The sequence below is a fragment of the Ammodytes marinus genome (genome assembly GCF_949987685.1).
Source record: "Ammodytes marinus genome assembly, chromosome: 24".
Classification (NCBI taxonomy): Eukaryota; Metazoa; Chordata; class Actinopteri; order Uranoscopiformes; family Ammodytidae; genus Ammodytes; species Ammodytes marinus.
In genome coordinates this window covers 11,576,824-11,601,115 of record NC_137228.1, presented here as the reverse complement: position 1 = coordinate 11,601,115, position 24,292 = coordinate 11,576,824, and the positions used below count along the sequence as shown (strand labels likewise).

Here is a 24,292-nt window from a genome sequence, read left to right as displayed (position 1 = left end):
CAAGTGCGTCATGTCTATCTATATTATCCCATATTTTATGAGTAACGTCAAGCGTCCCATATGGTCTAGCGGTTAGGATTCCTGGTTTTCACCCAGGCGGCCCGGGTTCGACTCCCGGTATGGGAACGACTCTTTTCGTCCTTTGCCTACACAAATTGGCGGTAGTGGATCTCACGACAAATCTACAGTATAACCTTAGTTTGATAGATGGTAATAAATTGCAGTGTTGCGATATGATAAGACCAGCATCTTTGCTGCTAATTGAGTGTTTTATTACATCGTATAATAGTGAATACATATAATAATGAATTGTTTTTTTTAAAATACAAATGTATAATTGAACTGGATACCTCGCTTCGATTGACAGAATGGTTTTATTTTATTTTAATACATGTTTTTGATAGTCATATAGAATGATGAGAATGAGAAAAATTTGGCTCAACTGTTTGCGTCATCACGTAGAGGGGCCGGGGCGAACGTTATTACGTGTAAATTCCGCGACCGACCCACTGCCCGCCCGTCTTTCCTTTGGTGCTTGAGCTTGAGCCGCTTTGCCGGTTGGTGTTAATCGGGTTTACCCGGATCTCTCTCTCCAGTCCGGTGCCAAAGTCCCGGTGGCTGCACATGAACGGCACCGGCATGGCGGCGTCCTCACACCGGATAATGCTGGGGCCGCTGGTGGCTGCCATCGACCAGGGCACGAGCTCCACACGGTTTTTGGTAAGACAAACCATAGGGGGTTCTGTTATGATTAATGTCTGCCTCATACACCTGTTTAAATGTCTGGCGGTGCCCTTGAGTGTATTTCCATGCTTCTGGAAGTCTTGCAAGCACAGTGACGGGTTTGTTTGTAGCCAGTGTTGCTGTTGGGTGTAATCAAACGTTACTGAATGAACTGTGTTTTGAAAATATGTAGGCCTACCGGTAAATCAATAACTCCCAATCATCATACCTTTTGAATGCTCCTTTTAAACTCGTAGGAAGAGAGGAAGACGACAAGTGTCGTAGCTTTACTTTAAAGACAAGTGATTAAATTGTGCTCCACGATACATGTAATATCAACACCTGTTCGGCATATTTCCAACAGTACCTGAAGGCAGCGCTAGATTTTCTAGTGAAGGGCATCTGCTTATTGTTACATTATTTTATTTTCAAATGTGTTTTTATTACTATTTTGCTCAGTTCTCCTTTGTTTTTGCATTGAGTCATAGAGTAGAGAGATTTTTTTTATTTTTTATTTAATACCTTGGGTGTGTCTGAAAGTTGAGAGCTGAGAATTCTAATGGCATGAGTCACAACAATTCAGGCCTTCTAGTCTCTTCATTTTAGATGAAACTTTTGGTTTAAAGAGAGGATTGAATTGTAAATTTTCAACCATTATTGAGTGCAACTGTGACTTGTAAGTGGCATACGTCTACAGACAGAGGGAACCTATTTTTAGCTGTGATAATTGTGCTGTAAAATAGTGATAGACATAGTGGCTCCTATGCATAGTAACAACACTAGAACTAGAGTAGAAACTACATAATAGTAATATTGTAACGTTTCTTCTCCACTTTACATTGTTTGATTCCAGTCCATAATTATTTCTGAAAATACACAATAAGATGCATGTTATCATAACCTAAAAATCACTCTGCCAATATAATTGAATGGCAATGGTCTGGAACTATTTTTTCTTCTTTTTGCAGGTGTTTAATTCCAAAACAGCAGAGCTCCTCAGCCATCATCAGGTGGAAATCAAGCAGAGCTTCCCTAAAGAAGGGTACGTGGAAAGATCCTTATACATAATGCAATACAATATACTGTAAAAATGCACACACACAAACACATGTGTAGTAAATGTCTTGTTACTGATTTGTTGTGTTTTTCCAGATGGGTGGAGGAGGACCCCAAAGAAATCCTGCAGTCGGTTTACGAGTGCATGGAGCGGACTTGTGAAAAGCTCACCCAGCTCAACATAGACATCTCAAACATTAAAGGTATGCACACACGCACGCACACACACACACACGCACGCACACACACACACACACACACACACACACACACACACACACACACACACGGCTAAATGCCACCACCTGCACTTTAGTAGTAGCATCAGTTTCATGTATTTCAAAGAAGGAGTTTTTACGATCTAAAATCTGTGTGGAAATGTGTTGCTTAGCAATCGGAGTGACCAACCAAAGAGAGACCACGCTGGTTTGGGACAAGGAGACGGGGGAGCCGCTCTACAATGCGATCGGTAATCAGTGTTTCCTTCTATATTCTACTCATCATTACCATTTTCCCGACAAGCATGAAGCAGTAGCATCACCGTAGGATTGTTAGAATTGAATAGATTTTAGTTGCTAAGGAACTAACTGTTGTTTGTGTTCAGTTTGGCTGGACCTGCGCACCCAATCGACGGTTGAACGTCTAATCAACAAAACTCCAGGGAAAAATAAGAACCACTTGAAGGTGAGGTCCTTGGTTGAAGATGTCTTTAGGTGGGGGAAGCTTGCAGGATTTATTTTATGTTGGCCAATTAACTTTTTATCAATAACTTATTTTTTAATCAATTATAATTTCACACACATGTAAATTAATATACGGCACCCTTGTAATTTAACGTGATTGTCATTATGCAGCATAAAACGGGGCTCCCAATCAGCACTTATTTCAGTGCAGTGAAACTCCGCTGGCTGATGGACAATGTTGATGAGGTCCATGAAGCTGTCGTGTCCCACCGCGCCATGTTTGGCACTGTGGACTCCTGGCTCATTTGGGTAAGTGGTGCTTTCATCCTAGAGTTGTTTTTGAAAACAGATTCTGTTAAAAAAAAGTAATTTGAATGGCCATCCCACAGTGTTTGACTGGGGGCAAGTCAGGCGGTGTCCACTGCACAGATGTGACCAACGCCAGCAGAACCATGCTGTTCAACATTCACACTCTGGACTGGGACCCAGAACTCTGCACGTATGACAGCTATTCTTTCAATTTTATCATCTTGCCATTTATTTAAAAAAAACTTAAATTCATGCTGAAAATTCAAGACAGAATTGGCTGAGTTATTTACAGACGTTACCTTTTACATTTCCTATTAGATATTTTGGTATTCCGATGGAGATCTTGCCCCGAGTGAGGAGTTCTTCAGAAATCTACGGTCTCATGGTAAGCATGCAATGATCCGTCAGTTTCTTATAAGTCTAGTCTACTTAAAATTAACTTATCCTACTGATTTCATCGCTTTGTCTAGTGTGACTTTAGTGTTGTGTCATTAGAGTGGAATGTTTAATGCCATAGGCCACTCATAAAGTCATCAATGTTTTGTTTTTTCATTGATTATTGTGCTTTCATTATGTAATTATTGACTGAGAAATTCCTTTAGGCATATTATTTTTCCATGTGCCATTGTCTCTTTTTCTCTCAATGGTAGAAAATTTGTGCTAGCCGGGTAAGTAAAAAAATCTCACCATTGCTGTTTCCTCGTCATGCTAAAGTAACCCACCCTGCTTCTCCAGTGGCCAAAGCAATGAATACGCCATTGTGCAGTGCATTTCCAACATTCAGTGTCACAGTGAATATTTACAGGTGCATCTTTAAAGAATTAAAATAACATGTTTGGGCCCGTACATGTAAGTCACCCATGTAAAGTATGTACTGTATACCAGGGCTGTGGGGGGAATCGCAGCAGTGCTTTCATATGTGATGGCATTCAACTCTTCACCTGTTTGCATTGACAGGGATCATGGGAGAGGGATATTTTCCTTTGACCGCACTTTAATTGTATTGGATGGGAGTATTTAAGTGTCTTGAAGTAAGAATATTTATTGTTCGAACACATATTTTTCTTCCATAGTTTTGCCCTTTGCTGACGTTTTTTTTAAATATCATGGAATAGTTATTTTCTTACCGTGATTTAAAAAAAAAAAAAAAACGTTCATATATTCTAGAAGATGCATAACGTGAAATATTTTAAGCCATTTTGTTTTAATTTTCATCATTTGGCTTGCAGCTTATGAACATTTGAAAATCCAGTATCTCAAAATATTAGAATATTATTATTTTTTTTTTTATATTTTAAGATCAGGCATTTAGAAATGAATAGATGCGTAACCTTCACTCACTGTTGCTTGTAACTAACTCATGACTAACATTTGCTATTCTATATCTTTGCTACTCACAAGAACATTTCATCATAGATGGACGGATAGATATCAATATCCCTCGAAGAAGATCGTAGGCTAGAGTAAATTTCATTTTTCCTTTCTGTTGTCCACTTAAAGGAAGATACATACTTTCGTAAAACTGACAGACAAAGCAATAGTTAATGAATGCTTTTTATATTACATTCGTCCAGACAAAATATGTATACTTCCTAATTACAAAGCAATACCATAATAACCATTCAAATTAAAATGCAAATGGCTGTAAATGCTTGTTTATAAGTTTATAGTTTAGTTGGTGGAACAAGCTTAACCCATTGATGACGGCTGCTGCGCGATGCCACATTGGCTTTCCTGCCTGATGCTGCGTCGCGCAGCATTATTACTCTATCTAATTTTCATGGCATTCCCAGCATAGAATGCACTGTCATTGGTTCAAATACACATGAGGTGGGTTTTGTTGATTTTTTGAAGACCACGTGACCACCCAAAAGTTGTGTGGTTTGCCGAAAATCATGTCAATCAAAAAAAAATAAAAAATAAAAATAAAACAAAATAATAAAAAAAATACGCCAGCTATGTCGGCGACAGAACAGTTAGTGGCGTTTGGTGCGCAGAATCAAGGTCTACTATAGACTACTGACGAAAATCACACAACACATTGCATCTATTTATTAACAATATTTCATAATTTTCTAATTCATCTAATTTTGACGATTTTTTGAAATATTTGTTGGTTTGTAAGCGCTAAGGGAGCATGTTTAAATAAAACCTGTGAACCTTAACTTTTAAATGTATTTTATTTCATGTTTCCATGTGCTACACAGGCTTAGATATTAAGGTTTTGGTAGACTTGACAATTCGTACTATTTTTTCAGAAAACCCTCAGGCATTAAGGACATGCATCCTAGATTGCCATAGTCATCAATGGGTTAAGTCAAATATTTTCCTTAATAGTTGGCGGAGAACAAAAGAAGAGCTTAAAAAGACAATAATAGACTTATGCTCGTCTCACCAGAACGTCAACTGCACATTTGAGACTAACATTCTAACTGATTTAACATTTATGATAAGTGGTGTAGCTTTTTTCACAGGCACTACTGTACAGGATGCACACACACACACAGCTCTTCTGGAAATGTGCTTGATGTTTTCCCGTCCCTCATTGCTTCTGTGGTGGCATGCCCCTCGGCTGGCTGTCATCGACGCCTCATGGCTTTCCTTAAAGGCATACTAGGTGATTCTGGAGAATATTTGTTGATTAAATCAACAAAGAAACTTGCTTGCTTAGAAAGCACATCTTTCTAAATCTCTTCACTTCTTTGGCGCAGCTTTTGTTTAACCAACTTTTTATCGTATGTCTTTGTTAAACCTCTAACCATATTCTGAGAACAACCTCAGTTAGGAGTGAAGAAATTTGAATGTAAACAAGTTCATTTTGCCCCCGTTTCTCCCAAACTGTTCCTGTACGTGTAGATGATGTGGTAGAGGTCAAATCTGTATTTGGCTTCATGGAGTCAAATAACTGTTTTTTTTTTTTTTTTTTTTTTTTACAGTGTTGAAGTCAGGGCAAGATTGTTGTTCACAGTTATTTAAAAATTATTCGATTGATTTTAAAGTAAATGATCTGATCTGAATCTTCACATGAAGTGGAATAGAATATTATGATTTAGTTGATTTCCATCGGTGAAGAGTAGTCTGAGGCCAAAATGCTATTACAACCATAAAATACAAACTAATTGCAGGAGAACCAGAACCTATAATACTCTTTTAATGTGATCTTGTGACACTAACTGACTTATCTTTTCTTATGACAGAAATCTGGAGCTCTTTCAGGTATACCCATTTCAGGGGTAAGTTTATCTCCTTATTGTCTACATGTATTTTATACCTAATGCACGTTTGAGGAATTTGCAACAATGGATTTAATGTTTGTTCTTTTATAAAACAGTGCCTTGGGGATCAATCTGCAGCGCTCGTTGGACAGATGTGTTTCCAGGATGGGCAGGCTAAGAACACGTGAGTGGCTTTGCTTGTTTTAAGATTTTGCAGATTATGGCTTTTTGTTATTCTATCTACTTTAAAATGTATTAGTCAGAAATTCAACTATTCAACTAAAAGTTTGATTTATGCTTCTTGTTTTTTCAGGTATGGAACTGGCTGCTTTCTCCTGCGCAACACTGGAGAGAAGGTACGTGACTAAAGATTTAGTATTTGAATCATTCATATTATAAAGGGTGTGATCGCTGCATGTGATGATAATTTTTGCTTGTGTGTTTGCAGCCTGTAATGTCTGACCACGGCCTTCTGACCACTGTGGCGTACAAACTCGGTCGGGACAAACCGGCCTGTTATGCACTGGAGGTACAGTTATGACTACACCGGTCCATTGAAATCATTTTAACATTTAAATGCAATGTGTAAAAAAAAAAAAAAAAAATCAGTTACGGTTATAAAATTCTCTTTAATAGACCTAGCATTTTGACAATTCCGTTTAGTTTTTACAAACTAAATATTTCATTACATGTTGGTGCTTGTTGCCAGGGCTCTGTGGCCATAGCGGGAGCTGTGGTTCGCTGGCTACAGGACAATCTCGGGATCATCCAGACATCTGAAGAGCTCGGTATGTGCTGCAGGTGGAAAACCGCAATTAAATAAGCTTCAACTGTTTCTCGCACAGCTAACTTTAATGTTGCTTCACTGATTTACTAGGGTCTACAGTATATATTTAAAGAAAAAAGGTAATATATTCTTGTCTAAAATATTGTTGTCTACTGATTATTGTACCTGTTCTCTCCCATTGCAGAGAAGTTGGCCGCATCAGTTGGGACATCCTACGGTTGTTATTTTGTTCCTGCGTTTTCGGGTCTTTATGCGCCTTATTGGGAGCCCAGTGCCAGAGGGTAACACCAAGAACTACTCTGTATTTTCACTAAACACATGTTAAATGATTTCACACAGCAGAAATAGGTCTTAACTGTTTGTATATTATCACAGGATCATTTGTGGATTAACTCAGTTCACTAACAAGAGGCACCTGGCGTTTGCTGCACTCGAAGCTGTGTGCTTCCAGACGCGAGAGGTAAATAATATAAAAGTATTTACACACAGAACTGCTATTTCTTATATGTATTTTAAAAAATGTTTTACTTTTTATTCATCAGTTTTTGAAGACATAACCATAAACAAACATACATTTAGTTTATATAGAAAATAGGAAAAAATAATAATAGAGTAAATATGTAAGAAAATGTATAGTAATAAAAACAGTGAAACGAGCTAACAAAAGAATAAGAAGAACCTACATATCGGTACATATGAACATTTACAATACTTGCACAAATACACAAATAAAAACTTGGACTGGGACTCTAATATGTATTTGATTAGGAGCAGGTGTACTGTGTTATAATAAATGTATTTGGGGGTGCTCCGGTGGCGTTGTGGATAGAGTGCATACCATATTGGCTCCGGCCTTCTTTGCAGTGGTCGCCTGTTCAAATCCAACTCGTGGATCTTTACTGCAGGTCATCCCCTCTCTCTCTCAATCTCCCTATTTCAACTCTGTACTGTCTAGTAAAGCTTGAAAATGAAAAAAAAAATATATATTTGGATTCAGATCCTGGATGCTATGAACCAGGACAGCGGCATCCCACTCACTCAGCTGCAGGTGGACGGAGGGATGACGTCCAACCGCCTCCTGATGCAACTGCAGGCAGACATCCTCTGTATCCCTGTCGGTGAGATTCACTTTGATTCTTTATTGTCTGTTTAGACATTCACTGGTGTGTGCGCGCGTGTGTGTGTGTGTGTGTGTGTGTGTGTGTGTGAAAAAGGGTTTGTCATCATGCCAAACAGACAGTGTTGACAGATAGTAAAGCAAACTCTGGCAGCGACCAAACCAGTTCTATAACCAACACCATGTTTCCGCGATATGCTTAACTCTACACATTCTCAATCTGATGATGCTATTGACTGTATTAAATCTGTTAATCACAATCCATGGAATGTCAGCACTTTGTGTACGCAGTCTGCTGAAAAATATCCAGCAGCCAAGGCTCTGTAAAAGGACATATTGCTAGCTAGGCGCTAATGTTTACATACCAGTTTACAGAGCCTAGGCCTAGGATGAGTATTATTAACACCAGTTTTTTTTATTTGCGCACACATTACGGACCAGTAACGGACTCACTGATTTTGAAAAAAATAATTTGGCAACAAGCAAATGACTAATGTTTTCACTGGTACAATATGATATGGTGCTACAGTAGAAGCTACCGCCCTCTGATGGCATCATGCAGAATTAACAAAGGGAAACAACAGTCAGCATACAACATAGACAAAATATACATATAAAAAATTATAATAATTCATTTTATGTATAGGCGCCTTTCAGAGCACCCAAGGTCACCTTAGGGCAGAGTTAAAAAGAACAAAAATAGCAATTATAAAAGAACAAGAAATGTTACACAAATTACACAAGTGGGATGAATATGGGTGAAAGACAGCAGTTAGACGGAGTAAGCCAGTTTAAAAAGATGCGTTTTAGGTGTTCAATGCATTACTACCTTAGCAGTAAAAAAGTATTGATTTTCATTCTCCAGTCAAGCCGTCGATGCCTGAGACCACGGCTCTGGGTGCAGCTATGGCGGCGGGATCAGCGGAGGGAGTGAGTGTGTGGAGCCTCCGTCCAGAGGACCTCAGTGAAGTCACATCCGAGAAGTTTGACCCTCAGATCAACCCTGAAGGTTCAGTCACATACTACTGCTGCTACTGTCTTTATTTTAACTACAGTAATTTCGTAACACTTAATTTTATATGCGGATTTTACTCATTTTATTGTAAAGTTTCTTTGGGTTATTTGAAAAGCGCTATATAAAATAAATGTATTATCATTATTATTTACTACAGAAACATTATTATTGCGATTAAAAAAACATAGTTATTTGTGTGTTGTTGTTTTCACAGAGAGTGAGTTTAGATACGCTCGATGGAAGAAGGCTGTGGAGAGATCTATGAACTGGGAAACGACAGAGCCCGTTGGAAATGGAAATGGTTGGTAGCATGAATCACACTATTTATTCCAGCCTTATTCAGGTGGCTGTAAATGTTATTATTGTTCTTGACAAAACCTCTTCTTAAAGCAATTTTTTAATTTAGGTGATGGGGTAAAATATCCTCTTGTGTTACTATGCCTTGCTGTTGCTGCACATTTTTTATTTTTTCAATAAAACACTGACAAAGATAACCTTTTCATGATATTAAATTAGTTTCTTTGATTCCCCTGTAAGTTTGACTTAAATAACGCTATATGTTGGAATGTGACTTTCAGTTTCTTGCTCAAACTGTCTCTCTCCTCTGTTCAACCTTTTCTGTTGTGACGACTGAAAGGTGAAACTAGTATCTTCAGCAGCGCTCCCCTCGGCTTCTACATCCTCGGCAGCATGTTGATGCTGATTGGTGCAAGATTCCTGTCAGGTCAGTAGCTCATGCTGTGTGTGCACTTGATTTAATTTGATTTGATATATAAAAACACAAAGATTAGAAACAAACAAAGTATCCAATTATATCACAGAACAAAAACGGATAAATTGGAGAAGGAGCAGGCAGAAGCGCAATCCTTACTGTACAATATTATATTATACAAGAAGCACTGATTCCGATTCAATTCTAGATAGTTATGTTATTATGAAATCTTTATAAAACAACTCTACATGTTCTTTTTGTTTGTTTATTGTTTTGTTTTTGTAAAGCGCTCTGAGTGAGAGAAGAGCGCTATATAAATACAATGTATTATTATTATTATTATTATTATTATTTTATTATTATTATTATTATTATTATGCTAACAAATAAGTCAGTCTAATATACAATTAAAATGTCTTCGTCTTTTGTTTCTCTGTCCACAGAAGTCGACCACTAGGCTGAGACTCCAGACGGCGTTAAAGCAAAGAGGACATGCTTGCCACCACGCACGCTCTCCATTGCACTCTCCTGCTCAACTCTTTGTCCATTATTTCCCTTCATTTTACAGCAGAAAGGAACAAATTGGTACATTCAGATGTTAATTTAAGCGGGAGTATGCATGCAGTGTTTTTTTTACAATGTTAATATTGTTTTAATTACTGAGCCTATTTATGTAGACACTCTGCCAATGCTACTGTAGTTCACATTGTTGTAATTATTCCATGGTTGTTTAGTGGACTTGGTATTTATCTTTTGTTCGTCACACCACTGTTAACCCCCTGAATTAATGTCTAGTTGTCCAGCTACAGAGGACCTTTACAAGCACTTTATATTGTTTTTGTCTTTTGGCAGCCGTGTACTAACAAAGTCTAATATATATTTTTTCTAACTATTTGGTTTAAGACATTGAACTGACACATGTTGCTTCTTGTACATAATTTGTTTTGAAGGCAGTGAAAATGTCTTGTGTGATTGACAATGAAGAATCAGCAGACAAGGTTTGTGTTTCAGGGCCCAGATATAATGACAGGAATAAACACTTATGTTTGTCTAATTCTATGAATTTGATGATTAGAATTTCTCCAAAAGACAGAAACCAACCAAGAGGGACAAAAGTGCAGCAGTAGTTAAATAAGTAATTTATTTTGTTGCTCTAAGCTTTTTGTCTGGAAGCTTGAAGTCCAATTTTATGACTTAAACATTGTCTTTTTGCAGGTTTGAAATTGACCCCACAAAAACCTGAATTTATTCAATAGTAACATCTACGACATACAAAATATCTCTGAAATTATGCGAAAAGAGGGAATAATTTGTGTTCATCCTTACATATGACTGTCAATGAAGCTTTATTGTACTAAAATGTTGGTTTTCTTTAAATTATTTACATAATACTTTACTCAAACGGATTTTTTTTAAAGTACAGAAACACAAATTCTAAAAAAAATATTTGCAATAGCTGTGTAGTGAATGAATGTCAGTATTTATTCTATCCCCAAACATTTGTCGTGTGTGTGTGGATCTGAAACCAAATCAAAAGCCAGTGTTTCTGTTTGCATTGAGGCATTGTGGGGATTTTGTTTAAGAAATGGTTCAGTGTCTGCTCTCATTAAAAGTTTGAAATGACTGCGCTCGGAGGCTCTTAGTGCTCTTTTGGGACATGAAACATGATTTAATGACGTATATTAAGTTATTAAAAGTCAAATTTAGAAAAAATGAAGGAATTATTATAATTAAGTGTGTTACTCAAGTAGGACGTTAAGACTGTTGGCTTTGGTGATGAATTGTTTCATATTTAACAATGACATTTCATTCTCTTTAACCCATTAACATATAGGAACCAAAATGAAAATAGTTGAACAAGTTCTGCAACACATTAAAAGGACGTTGAGACGCTTATATTTTTAAGCATGTACATACAGTTTTGCAAATCTACTGCCCTGTTCTGTGACTTTTTTTATTTAAAATACAACTTATTTCCTCTGCTATCATGAGCAGCATTGCACACTGAAACACACTGTATTAACACTACAGTCTTTCCTTGAAAGGGTGTAGTCCCAACCACACTCGTGCCATGGCAACCACAAAAGCAAAGTTATTATACATTTCCGGCAATTCAACTTAGTGTATGTTTAGCTTTGTGGAAAGTCACATAACAGATGTGTTTTTAACTTGAGTGAGTATTCATTATTAAACCAAAAGTAATTTTTTCAATATCGCAATACACATTTTATTCTATGATGGAAAGTTCATGAGTTAAATGTAAAACTGTTTTTGACTTGCAGTTAAAGCTACTGATTCACTTACAGGCTGAATTGCTCAGTGGTTTTTTGCTTATGTAAGCAGCACATTGACCTCATTTGCATATCAACTGACGCTCAGTACTTTGTTTATCTGCTTTTGAGGAGTGGACTTCAAACTGACAGGTGAGGTGACACCTTGTTATTTTTAATCCGCTTGAAATTTAGATAAAAATATCTGCAAATAAAATGTTATTAAACTAAATTCAGCTGTATCTATCTCATTGAATAAATTAGTGACTGAATGTTTAACACCTTTTATTTTGAAAAAAACCCATCAGACTCATTTCAGGAACCTGTCAACCAGGAAGGCAGCCAGGTGTGTGTGGCAGTTATTCTTTTAAACACATAGTCTATGAAGTTGTACCTCATTTCTCGTACTGCTGCGACAGGTGGATAAAGGCCAAGAGGGGTGAGTCATATGCACACCTTTCTATTGAATTACACTGACACTTGACTTGTGTTGACAGGCCACTTGACGTTCTAGGTATGTGTGTGTGTGTTAGGGAGGAGAAACACTTCAGGTGGAGTTTGCGCTGCGTTAATAAATGACTTCGTAAAACAATGTTGGATCCGAGAGAGAGTGAGAGCAGAGGAAGTCTGTCTATGGGGACCAACTGCAACCAGAATTATGGAGGTCAGTTATCTAAAAATATTGGTTATCGGATACATGCACATTCTTATACTTACAAAGGCTGGACAATTCTAACACTCTGATCCTCTTCTTCCCTGAACATTCGATATGTTTTGTTTGTTCAGACACGGGGGAATGAGGAAGTGTAACTTATGTGGCTTGAGTTTGTCCCAAAGTTTGATGGAAGACTTATTCAGCATGCTACTTACTAAGAAACTAATACTAAACAGTGATAATACTCCAGTACAAGTAAATACTCAGTCATTTAGTTTGGTAGAAACTTAGTATATTAAGCTGATAATGTTGTCCATTGAGTTGCTTTCGCCGTTGTGATTGAATTGAATTGTTCTTTTCTCCTCAGGCTGTTTCCTTGCTGATCCCAGGCCGCCTGACGACTTCCACGCTGCGTACAAGAAGAACACAGTGAAAGAACTGCTCATGATAAGACGTCAGGTGAGATATAAGGGGAACTGGTGTTTGATAGAGTGTGTCAACATTATTGGACAAGTTGAAAGAAACATTTCAATGTAGGGTTTTTGGATTTACCAGGAACGTGAGCAATCAACTCCATTATTACTGATATATTTTTCTTTCTTCAAGAAAGTGAGAGTTGTGGCTTTATCTCTTCAGGAATGTCTTCACTTGTTTAGTTTTGTTTTTGCTTTGTCAGTATGAGGAAGAATCTCCTCCATTTACATAAACTAACAGAAGTTGTTGCTATGGGAATCAAATAACATCACATGTTTTCCTAAAAAACAAATACTGAGGAGTTAAATTACAGATTGAAAAATTATTCTCTTTTAGAAATGGAGCTGCTCACAGGACAACGACAAAACGTTGGAGCACAAATGCAAATCTGCCAAGCGAGAAGTTCCTGCTCATGAGGTGAGTCCTCATGTGTGGAGCCCTCCGCCTCCGGTTACCTCAGAGGGAATGAATCCTGTCCCCCTGGTTACTCAAACGCATCATCAGCCAGCTCTGCCCGGACAAGCCGCTCCGCCTGCCGCAGCCAAAGTCACTTTGTTTCACTGGCAAATCCACCAGGAGACCCAGAGAATTAGCGGCCTTTCTGCTGAGCAGCTCAACACGCAGGACGCGGACGGCGACACGTATGTATTGACCAGAAAAGTGATTAATTCAGACCACATGAAAACAGTTTAAAGGTGGAGTCAGCATTTGTCAAAATCACTTTTAGCCAAAAGTCTGTGAATATCTCCTCAAGATCCACTCCCTGTCTGCGCTGTGTGCCCTGAAATAAAAAGACAGCCAAGGCTATGTGAACAGGCATTTTGCTAATGACAGTGGGCCCCCTTTGTTTACATAGCAGTTTACAGAGCCTAGTCTGTGTATCAACACCTTTTTTTCAGATCACACACAGTAACCTGGAGAGGTCACTCGATAAGCCCATTCGGGTTTCTGACCTCTCCAGCACATACTCTTTTAATCTTTACATGTGTTAATGTATTTGTTGAGTGTGTGTAAATAAATAAATAGTACAGACAGGAGATATTCACTGATTTTGACAAGTGATTTGGCAACAAGCGTTCTCGAGTATCGCTGACTTCCCCTTTAGGACAGTTATGTAAAAAGTGTATTCACTGTTGGGACAGTAAGTGGTAGTCACACAAATGTAAATCTACCTAAACATTAACAACAGGGACATCATTTTAATGCGCATACACTGTAAATGTTTTGCTCTTCCAACTGCCAGATTTCTTCACATAGCCGTGGCACAAGGGAAGCGGGCTCTGGCTTATGTGCTCGCCGCAAAAATGGCTGCATGTTGCTCTCTGGATGTGAAGGAACACAACGGGCAAGTGGGTGTTCACCTCAAGTCATGTTTAATCAATCCATATATGACAAGACTCCAGGTTTAAAGGTGCTCCGAGGAACTTTCAGCTTTTTGTTAATTCTTGCACACCCTTTGGACAAAAGCAGTAGTGTTTTTATTACACCAGCTGTTGTGCCTGGGTGAGCGTACCCATTACAAAGGCATTTAGAAAAACTATATAAAAAAGGCATTCTTCGCACTGATGGGCTCGTTTCCTGTTACATGTAATTTATGATCATCAGATTAAAAATGAGACTGTTTCAGAAATATTTAAAAGTTCCTCGTAGCACCTCTAAGGAAAGCCCCTGAACTCTTTTTGTCCTCAGACGGCTCTTCAGATAGCAGCCGCCACCAATCAGCACTTCCTGGTCCAGGACCTGTTGACACACGGAGCAAACATCAACACGCGGGACCTGTGGGGCCGCTCTCCTCTGCACGTGTGCGCAGAGAAAGGCCATTTCCTCAGTCTACAGGTTAGAATAAACTGGGAATTGGCTTTGGCAAAACAGGTCATGTCCTTTTTGAATGGAGAAAAAAAAACGTTCAAGTGAAAAAAACAACACTTTGAAACAAAGGAAAACTACAGTGTCACTATGTCACTCTTTACTTGGTTGGTAGAATTTAAAATCCACAGGTGAGCTTTGAACACGGAACCTTCCTATCTCTCTATCAATTCCTAGACCACAGACAAGCCTCGAACATACAATCTGTCTTCAGATCTCCAGTCAAGCTGAGCTATTCAGTCAGACATTCAGGAATTGAACACAACCTCTGGATCAAACGATTGAATTGAGTTTGTCTGAATATTTTTAACCATTGTTTCTACTTCACTATGTTTCTGTGCCTTTGACTCATCACATGACATCGTGTTTACAACTCTTAACTCTGTGAACTTATTCAAACAAGTTACATTTGGTCAGTCATATTTGTCTGGTAGGATAAACCTACAGTATGCAAGTCAGGCTGAGGTGTTGAGAAAAAAAAGATTGTTACCTGTGTTGCAAAATACTTTATACTTTACTACCTTGAATTATTTTCCACAGAGCACCTGGAAGACCCTGATGGGGAGTGGGCAACTAATTGATATGGAGATGTTTAATTATGATGGTGAGTATTTTTTGCTTAATCAAAACCTTTCTTCTATTGCCGCTGCTTCAGTAAAAGTGTCTTTGTGATAAATGCCCTTTATCTCTGGACTAAGGTTTAACTCCACTGCATGCAGCAGTCCTGTCTCACAACGCTGCTGTTAAAGAGCTGAGGAGTCTGGGAAATCCTTGTTCATATATGACAATGCACTTAATGCAGAGAAGACAGACGTATGTCCAATGTGTTAAGACTCTGCTTCTCATGGATGCCTCCCTTGGGACAAAGGTAACTATCAAATACAACTTAACTTCCAGTTTCTCCTTCAAAAAATAAGGAATGTCCTAAACAAATTGTTCAAAGTCCTACGTGCTTTCTTTAATGCTGGAAAGACAAAAATAAGTTACCAATGTTGCATCATTATTAAGGCTTGATCTTGTGAAAGTGATGTTTTTTATTTCTCATGACTATAGGATTTAAAAAGCGGACGGACCTGTCTTCACATGGCTGCAGAGGAGGCAAATGTGGAGCTGTTTAACGTCCTGCTTGAACAGCCGTCTTCACTGTCAACTGTGAACCTCAAGGCGAGTTGTGTTGTGGCTAAAAATGGGAGCTTAATGAGTGTGATGCAAAAAATAATAATCACTGTAACCTGTGATTCTGTGCATTTCAGACGTTCAGTGGAAACACAGCCCTGCACATTGTCAGCTCTTTGCAAAACCACGCAAGTCAAGTGGAGGGAGTGAAGATGCTGATGAGGAAAGGTGCGGACCCTGGTGCCAAGAACTTTGAGAATGAACTGCCGTCTCAGCTGGTGCCTGAAGGACCCGGTGGTGAAAAGGTGAGGGTGTGTGAATGGATGAATGCACTGTGTTCAATCAAACTGATTTTCTGTTTTCATTTTAACCTGCAATTTTTATTTTATTTAAATGTTCTATTTCTATTCATTAGCTTTTCTAATGTGTATTATGTATTTTAATCTTGCCCCTGTAAAGCACTTTGGATGGCCTTTTGTCTGAATTGTGCTATTTAAACAAACTTGCCTTGATCAAAAAAATGGTATAAGCAGCACTGATGATTTGACTTGTCGCTTGCTTTTCAGGTGCGGCAGATCCTGAAAGGGAAGTATGGTCACGCTTAAGTGAAGCTCAGAAACACTGTCAGTCAGACAGTCCAGTCTTAAAAATATTATTTGCCACAACAAGGCAGATGTTGTTTGTTTCAGTGAAACATACCAGATGTTCATTACCATGTAATTCTCAAAGAGAAAGTGACACTATGATTTGTGATTTTTGTTTATTAACCTTTATTGTTTTAGGGATTTAGGCTGATACTTTAAGATTGTAGTTCAGAAGGATTTCTTAATAAAACAGTTAAAAGAGATTACATTCTTGTAACTTTTTATATTTTAATGTTCATCTTGTTGATGTGAACGTATTAATGCTTTTAAAAATATATTAACAGTTAACATATTGTCATGGTAAAAAAAAATGTATAAGCATTTTGTCAAACGTGTAATAATATAGTTAATGTAAAAAAATATGTGACATACACTGAGCACACTATTGAACTCCTTTTGATTGCGAAAGGGTCATTGTGTAATGTTGTATGATGGAACGCCCTCCCTGACCACCTGAGGGCCCCACAGACTACAGCTGTTTTTAAACGGTACCTCAAGATGCATCTTTTTAAAAGAGCATTTAGCTAGATTGTCTTTGAGGTTCCCCTTTTAATTGTGTTATGCTTTTATTCTCATTGATTTGTTTTTCTTAATTTCTTTTACTCTGTAGCACTTTGGGATTCCTGAATATAAAGTGCAGTACAAATAAAATGTGTTATTATTATTATTAAAAATGTTTTAAATTACATCTATTCTATAAAATGTTTATTTTATTTTGTTAAAGGGTTTAGCTTGATAATCAACAGATCAACTATTTCTATGGGACTGTTTACATCAAAGAAATAGTTCTGGATTCTCACAGTTTGTGCCTTTCATGTTAAATCATATTATTCGAGTTGCAGAAGCACAGTAAGCATCTGTTTTTCTGTAAAATGAATACCCGGCAACTCTTAAAAGAGGTTGAACATCACTCAATAGTGTATGAAGACTCATAGCACCCGGATGAAAAATATTGTGTTCAATGCTTAAAAAAAAACGTCATTGAGGATGAAATAAAGAGAGATAAAAGCAGGGTAATACATATGCTTTGACCCATAATGATTGTCTATTATATATATATATATATATATATTATATATATATATTCTCATTTATTTATATTTATATATATATATTTATATATATATTCTCATTTATTTATATTTATATATATATATATACACATATATATATATATATATATATATATTCTCATTGATTTATATTTTTATATATATATATATATATATATATATATATATATATATATATATATATATATATATATATATATATATATATATATATATATATATATATATATATATATAAAACAAAGGAGCAAGGACATTAATCTTTTTAGATTTAAGAAGAGAAAAATATAATAATAAAGATCTGTGGGGAGGGGGTAATATTCAAACGAAAAACCTTTAACTTTAAACGAACATATTTAAAAGAAAGAACATGGATTTTCCATAAAATTTAAGTGGGAAATTTTTCTTGGAATATAAGCCCTTGCTTCAGCTCCATCATTCTTATTTTTTTAAAGCTACATTGGCCCTAAAATGCCGCTGTAGATCTTGCATGAGAGGCACAAATTCTAGAAATGACATGTTGCTCTGAAATTGCCATGTATAAATCCTGTGAACTCGACTGATGTTTGTGGCAGAAGGTAAATGAATAATGAAGATCTCTGGCAACATATTTGTCACACAGCAGTGTAGAACAAAACAGACACACCATACCGTTATCTCAGAGAGGGATTTATCACTGTGATCTTATGTAGAACTGGGGCCGTATTCACAAAACATTTTATCTTAGTGCTAAGAGTACTCCTAAGGAGCACTAAAAGTTCTTAGTAAGGAGTAATTTCTTAAAACCTATTCACAAAGCTGATAAGATCAACTTTTACTAAAGAATGGGAGGGACATTCCATACTTAACTGCAGAGTTAAGTATGGAATGATATATGGATATGGGCGCCTGCCTCTGGCACACACAAAAAAAAATCTATACCTTACAGGAAAACATATGCCACGGAAATAACTACAACATGTGTACATTTGGTCTCCTTTATCATAGCTGACAGTTTATAGTACTGTATATAATCTTTGCTTGTGTCATTTGAGAAATCCCAAGTTAAATGTAAGCTCCTTGTAAGCTTTCAAAGTGACATGAGAAATAAAGATCTAATGCTAACTGAAAACCTTGTGTTTGAGGATGTCTCATTTTCTGGATTTCAATGTGATATTTCATTAAAGAACAATCAACAAAGAAGCCTAAGATGTTGTATAAAGCCTTAAACAAATGTACTCATGTGACATAGTATCTATAAAGGAAAGAAAAGGCTTTTAAACATATGCATAAATTATCAAAAGTATTTTCTTCTTCTATCTATAGCCTTCATAGACCGCGAGACTGCATCCTACCAAGTGCGTGGTCTCTGAATCAAGACACAGCCATGGTGAGCTGTTGCTGCATTGATTCCTCCTAACAGAACAAACAACACGTAAAGAGGAACTCCAGTCGGCCACCCAATGTCATGCTGCCACCCTGTGGCGTTAACGGGTACAACACCCAGAAGTACAAGTCCATAAAAGACTAAATAAAAAAGTGCTTCAAACTTTAAATAAATAATCAACAAGTACTGGGATGATGGGGGCGCCCTTAGCTCAGTTGGTAGGGCGTCCCCCCCATGGGCCTCGGCCAGCAGCGGACCCGGGTTCGATTCCAGCCCGCTGAATTCTGAATTGCAACTTTTGCAATATTCTAATATTTTGAAATGCTGGAGTTTTTATTTGAAACAAAAAAAGACACGACATATCTAATTGTATAGGTAAAGAATCTCGTGTATATGAAAGTCACCGAGTAAATAACCTAAAAATTAACTATTCCATGGTATTCTAATTTTCCCAGATGCAACCATCTACATTTTGAAAGAGCAAGATGGATATTTTTCTTCCATTGTGCCAACATCCAAGTACCCCGGCTGCGGTGGCTCCATCACCTTTAGTTCTTAACGTTGCCGTTTGGAGCTATTGGAGAAGTTCAGTGTTTAGCCGATAGACGCTTTTAACTATGGAGGACAAAACGACTCCTATAATAGTAAGCTGAATCACTGCCACTCACTGCTTTGAAAGAAATCAATACACTTCGAAATTCAATCTGTTTAGTTAACTACAAGACGCCAGTGTAAAGTGGCCACATAGGCACTGATGGGACCTGATTAAAAAAAAGTTTTTAAACCAGTCGGATACAGGTGAAGTTAAAAGACGTTGTGTAGTTTCCTCTCATTATTTAAAACATTTTTGTTTGGAGTAATTAACTCAAGAAACCGTTGATAATGCATGGGGAAAACATTTGTCTCATGAGGAATCACTGATTTAAATGTGCATGGGTGATAGTGTGTTATTGATTCTGCAACTTCAATAATTATTATTTTTTTTGTCAAAGCATGATTTCATAGTACCTTTGTAGTACTTGCACACATCCGCAAGATATTCTCTTACTGTATAAATGCCTATGGGTTTCGTATGTTGTCAACCTCCAATTTGTAACAACTGCACAATGCAACAGTAAACACACAATGTGATATTTTGTTGATCACTCTTTTCTCCTTTGATTGGCCTCTCTTCAGGGGACTCACACATCACAATAAATAAATCTTCCTGAGCTTTATGTCTTGTCCCCCGTCCAGTCCAGTCCAGTCACAGCAAAGGGAGTTCAGGAGCACTGAGGAGTTCTCGTCCTAAGTCCGACTGTCGTAGGGCAAAGAGAGTGACACCTGAGCTGTACGCCGCGGGGATGGTGATGTGTGTTGTTAACTTGCCACCTTCTTCCCGCTCCTCTTCTAGGGTCATCTGCCTCACTTGACCTAACAGGGAGAGAAAAAAAACATGATTAAATTCTAGATTTCAACAAAACATCTGCATAAATAAAAAGCGAAACATTTGCTGCTTCACCCTCGACATCCAGGGCTTTCCAGTGAGGGTCTGAGAAGCTTGACAGACAGCACTCTGGTGTCAGTCGCTGCAGGACGTCTTCTCGACGAATCAGCAGCACAGATTCACTGCTGAGTCTCTGGTGCAATTCTTCCTCGCTTACTGAAAAAAGACATTTAACATTCAAACATTATGTATCAATGTCAGGACGCGATTCTCCTGAAACGCAAGTCTTTACTCACCTACATCTAAAGGATTGGTCATGAAAATAGCATTAGGTGCAACGCCGAATATGAGCTGATGGTGCCAGGCGTCGGGCACCTCCTCCCCGTCGGGCACAGCCAGCTGCATGTTCATGGTCGCCACGGGGACGGCACCGTTTCTGATCCATCGTGCGAGCCAAGGGACCAGCCTGACCAGGCGCCCAGGGTGGAGGTGGAAGAAGCGGCCCGCTACCTCACCCTTACTGGCCTCCTCTGCTCCTTGGATGAGCTGAGCATGAGTGGCACCTAGACAATGTTAAAAGTCCTTATTTCAACTCCAGAGAAAAAAAAATAACTTGTGCTAATAATATTTTGACTTATGTCTCAGATCAGGGATAACAGATGTGCCCCATTTGCACTCAGAACCCAGTGTGTGTGATGGCAGCTGGAGCTAAGATGCCTGAAATGTCAATGTAAAAAGTTGTGTAACAAGAGCTGAAAAAGTCAATTAGTCGCTCCTATGTGGGACATTAGAATTCTTTGTCTTATGCAACGGGGGACTTTTGTATTTCTTGTGAAAAGCTGGCTGCACTGGTTGGCAGTGCAGCCAGCTGTCACGCTCAGCCACATTCAGCAGGGGGGACCAGGGATCAGATGTGCACCTATTTCACAGCGATGCTTTACGTGTTCATATTTCAGTACCTGAAATGTCAAAATTTATTTTAGGGGGACACACTGAGTTGATGTGAATTATTTTTAAACACCATTAGTGGATATTTTCAGCACGTCACAGACTCAGAATAGAACACTAACCTGGTAACGCACTACTAGCACTTTGAAATTTGTATAAATATATAAAATATAAAAAAATCATAGTATATTAAGTTGTATGTATACATTGTAAATATCAAATATAGTATCGCCAATTGTATGGATAGATTGTACAAGAAGCGAATATAATAAATATATATTTTTTTTACTATGGAAAAGGGGTAGGATTAAATAAGTTTATATTTCTTCCTACTCCTTTTCAGGCATATCACATCAATATAGGTAATTTGTTTTCTTTTTTCTTTTTGTGAAGTCATTTAAACATAAATTTAGTTTATTGTATTTTTATGCTTGTTTTTGATTTGTCTGAAATAAAATAAAATTCAATTCAAAAAGCTACATGCATTGGAAATGTTATTTACTTCCTTGAAAGAATCAGGTTTACTCTGAAGGAATAAGCTTGAAAACTTTTCTTGGAATAAGTCTGACATACTAATAACAACATTAAATTGGGGGCAACTGGGGGGGGAGGGGTAGTCTATGGTCTGTCATCTTCTCTTCATAATGTTAATTATGTGTTCTTCTGGATTCTTCGTTCTTGTATTACTGCCTTCATTTTGAAGGGGGGAAAACAGGAAAATAAAAGCACGCAGTTCTAGACTCTAAATATATACTAAAATACGACATTACTGTGACCATTTCAATCTGTCTCTCCCATCATATACAGTGTAGACTTACTGTGACCTTGTCATGAAACTTACTTTAGGGTAAATGTACTTCAAGTATCGGCAGTAAATGGTCCTCATAGGTACAATGTTCTAAGAAAAAAAGGCTGTTTCCAGCTTTGTGACGGTGCATTTTAGATTTTATAATCTGCAAAGTATCCAGTAACTAAATTGGTCAGTCTACAGAGAGTAAAAAGTGCTGTATTCAGGTCTCGTTTGTGTCCCTGTAGATCAGATCATTTACCGGCTTCGCTGCGGGACAGCAGGTAGTCGGGCAGAGGAGACTCGTTTCTCCTCAGACGCGTCTTGACACAGCGGTCTGCTTCCTCAGGGGCCACGTCCACACCCAGGGCCTTCAGCACGTCCACTACAGCTGTGGCCCCGCAGGCTGATACTCCTATCTGCAGAGTTTGCCTCTCCACAGCCTCCTGGATGGACCACAGCATGGCCTCATCTGCTCCTGCCTCTTCCTCATCACCTCCGTGGACCTGCTTACACAGTGGATCCATCTGGAGACTCACCTAACAAGACAAGAGTATGAGGTTAAAACCCACACAATAAGAAATGCAAGCAATGACATCATGTGTGTGAAATGCTCTGTGAAATTGTCAAATTAGGCACATTTAACCTATTAAAATGGTTCAAAAGTATTTCAGTAACTATATAAAAACATTAGCTTGACTTAGAAAAGCTTGTGGACATTAGCTTCTAAGTTAAATCATTATAATTACAAACACAGATACTGTTTTATTAGTCTATTGTTCCGAAGTGACAGGAACCGACCATCTTTATGGGACCGACTGAGCCGAAAACGACAACAAACAGCGCGCATGCGCAAACGTGGTACGTCTTCTTCGGTGCTTTATTAAAAAAAAAAAGGCCGCAAACAATTTAAATCACACTAGCGCCTCTGCTGGAATATTATAGAACGCCCACATTTTAATGGCTAAAACCTTTATAGCCTGGTGCTACCAGACCATCGTACTTCATTTCATTTTTACAGAAGGGACTACTGAAGGGAAAATGAAATTTGGGCGAAAGTAGGTGGGCGGGCAGAGCCAGGCTTAAACCCCACCAAACTACATTTATATAAAAAATATATAGTTGAATTGAGGAATGTTGCTAAATTCCAACCTATTTGTCTGAGACTGTAGGCTACTCTGTCTGTTCTTGTGTGCCTTTTAATGTAAATCGCTTGATCCAAAAAGATGCAATGTAAATGAATAAACTAACTTTACATTCCAGGATTGAAACCAAATCATTTCCCTTTGTTATTTTGCTATAGGGGGAAAAAACATAATGTAAAGCATTTCTAACATAGTTTTTCGCAATATTGTATTTTCCACTCTATTACAGGAGTTCAGGTGAAGGGTTGGGGTTTTAATGCCTGTCATACATTTTTGCAGAGCCATAGTCTTTTTTCCATTTAAATTGAGATATTAAAAATCTAATACGCAGTTAAACTGTTTTCACCAGCAACAATGAGATGTTGATTTATTGTCAAGTATGCTGAGCGTGATTAATGAATGTATTTATTGTATCCTAATCGTCCACATTGTTCATGAGTTCCTTCAGACTTTATGTAACTATATCCCCACTGAGTGTTTTCTCCTATCTGCATGGAAGTGAGTCTTGGTTACTCCAATGTATAGATGTGATGCATCTTTATTATGCTGTCTGAGTCTGTAAGACAGAGCGTGGTTTTATTTATTCAGCAAACAATGATTTATGTTGCTCTCAGTTTTGGACTAGAAGAAAATCTATTCTGGATTCTGTAAGATATTCAGTTTCACACAGCGGTGGAGAAAATACTCAGATCTTTGACTGAAGTACAAATAGCAACAGTGTAGACATTTGTAAAAGTCCTGCTGACAAACGTAAAAGTACCAGTATCAAAATATAGTTAAATACGGAAAGCAAAAGTACTCAAGCAGAAGGAATGGCCCATTTCAGAATGTATATTACATTATTGAATTATAATTATTCATGTGTTAATGTTGCAGCTGGTAAAGGTGGAGGGACTTTTAACTAA

The 24,292-nt window shown here is 37.8% G+C and overlaps 3 protein-coding genes across 4 annotated transcripts; 2 read left to right on the top strand and 1 right to left on the bottom strand.

Annotated features, from left to right (window-relative positions):
* The first annotated feature begins 525 nt into the window (after positions 1–525).
* LOC307269601 (glycerol kinase) lies at positions 526–11,261 on the top strand. 2 transcript variants are annotated; one of them, XM_080052594.1, is made up of 21 exons: positions 526–720; positions 1,692–1,765; positions 1,876–1,982; positions 2,171–2,248; positions 2,384–2,463; positions 2,634–2,771; positions 2,852–2,961; positions 3,090–3,156; positions 3,422–3,439; positions 5,969–6,004; positions 6,103–6,170; positions 6,300–6,342; positions 6,435–6,515; positions 6,696–6,774; positions 6,958–7,054; positions 7,149–7,233; positions 7,771–7,891; positions 8,756–8,899; positions 9,120–9,206; positions 9,543–9,629; positions 10,061–11,261. In XM_080052594.1, exons 1-21 carry the CDS (start codon positions 625–627, stop codon positions 10,072–10,074), a joined length of 1,710 nt encoding a protein of 569 aa, XP_079908720.1. In that variant the 5' UTR covers positions 526–624; the 3' UTR covers positions 10,075–11,261. The 2 variants fall into 2 exon arrangements, with proteins under 2 accessions (XP_079908720.1, XP_079908721.1); XM_080052595.1 differs by lacking the exon at positions 3,422–3,439.
* Positions 11,262–12,276: 1,015 nt separating this feature from the next.
* nfkbiz (nuclear factor of kappa light polypeptide gene enhancer in B-cells inhibitor, zeta) lies at positions 12,277–17,639 on the top strand. Its single transcript, XM_080052669.1, has 11 exons — positions 12,277–12,326; positions 12,421–12,551; positions 12,910–13,001; positions 13,353–13,657; positions 14,260–14,365; positions 14,706–14,852; positions 15,423–15,486; positions 15,581–15,750; positions 15,936–16,046; positions 16,136–16,303; positions 16,565–17,639. Exons 2-11 carry the CDS (start codon positions 12,479–12,481, stop codon positions 16,601–16,603), a joined length of 1,275 nt encoding a protein of 424 aa, XP_079908795.1. The 5' UTR covers positions 12,277–12,326; positions 12,421–12,478; the 3' UTR covers positions 16,604–17,639.
* A 1,231-nt stretch (positions 17,640–18,870) lies between these two features.
* On the bottom strand, positions 18,871–23,059 carry LOC307270013 (uncharacterized protein). Its single transcript, XM_080053140.1, has 5 exons — positions 23,044–23,059; positions 22,505–22,781; positions 20,804–21,070; positions 20,583–20,723; positions 18,871–20,494 (listed from the first exon to the last, which is right to left on the bottom strand). The coding sequence occupies exons 1-5, from the start codon at positions 23,044–23,046 to the stop codon at positions 20,328–20,330; spliced, it is 855 nt and encodes a 284-aa protein (XP_079909266.1). The 5' UTR covers positions 23,047–23,059; the 3' UTR covers positions 18,871–20,327.
* Positions 23,060–24,292: the final 1,233 nt, after the last annotated feature.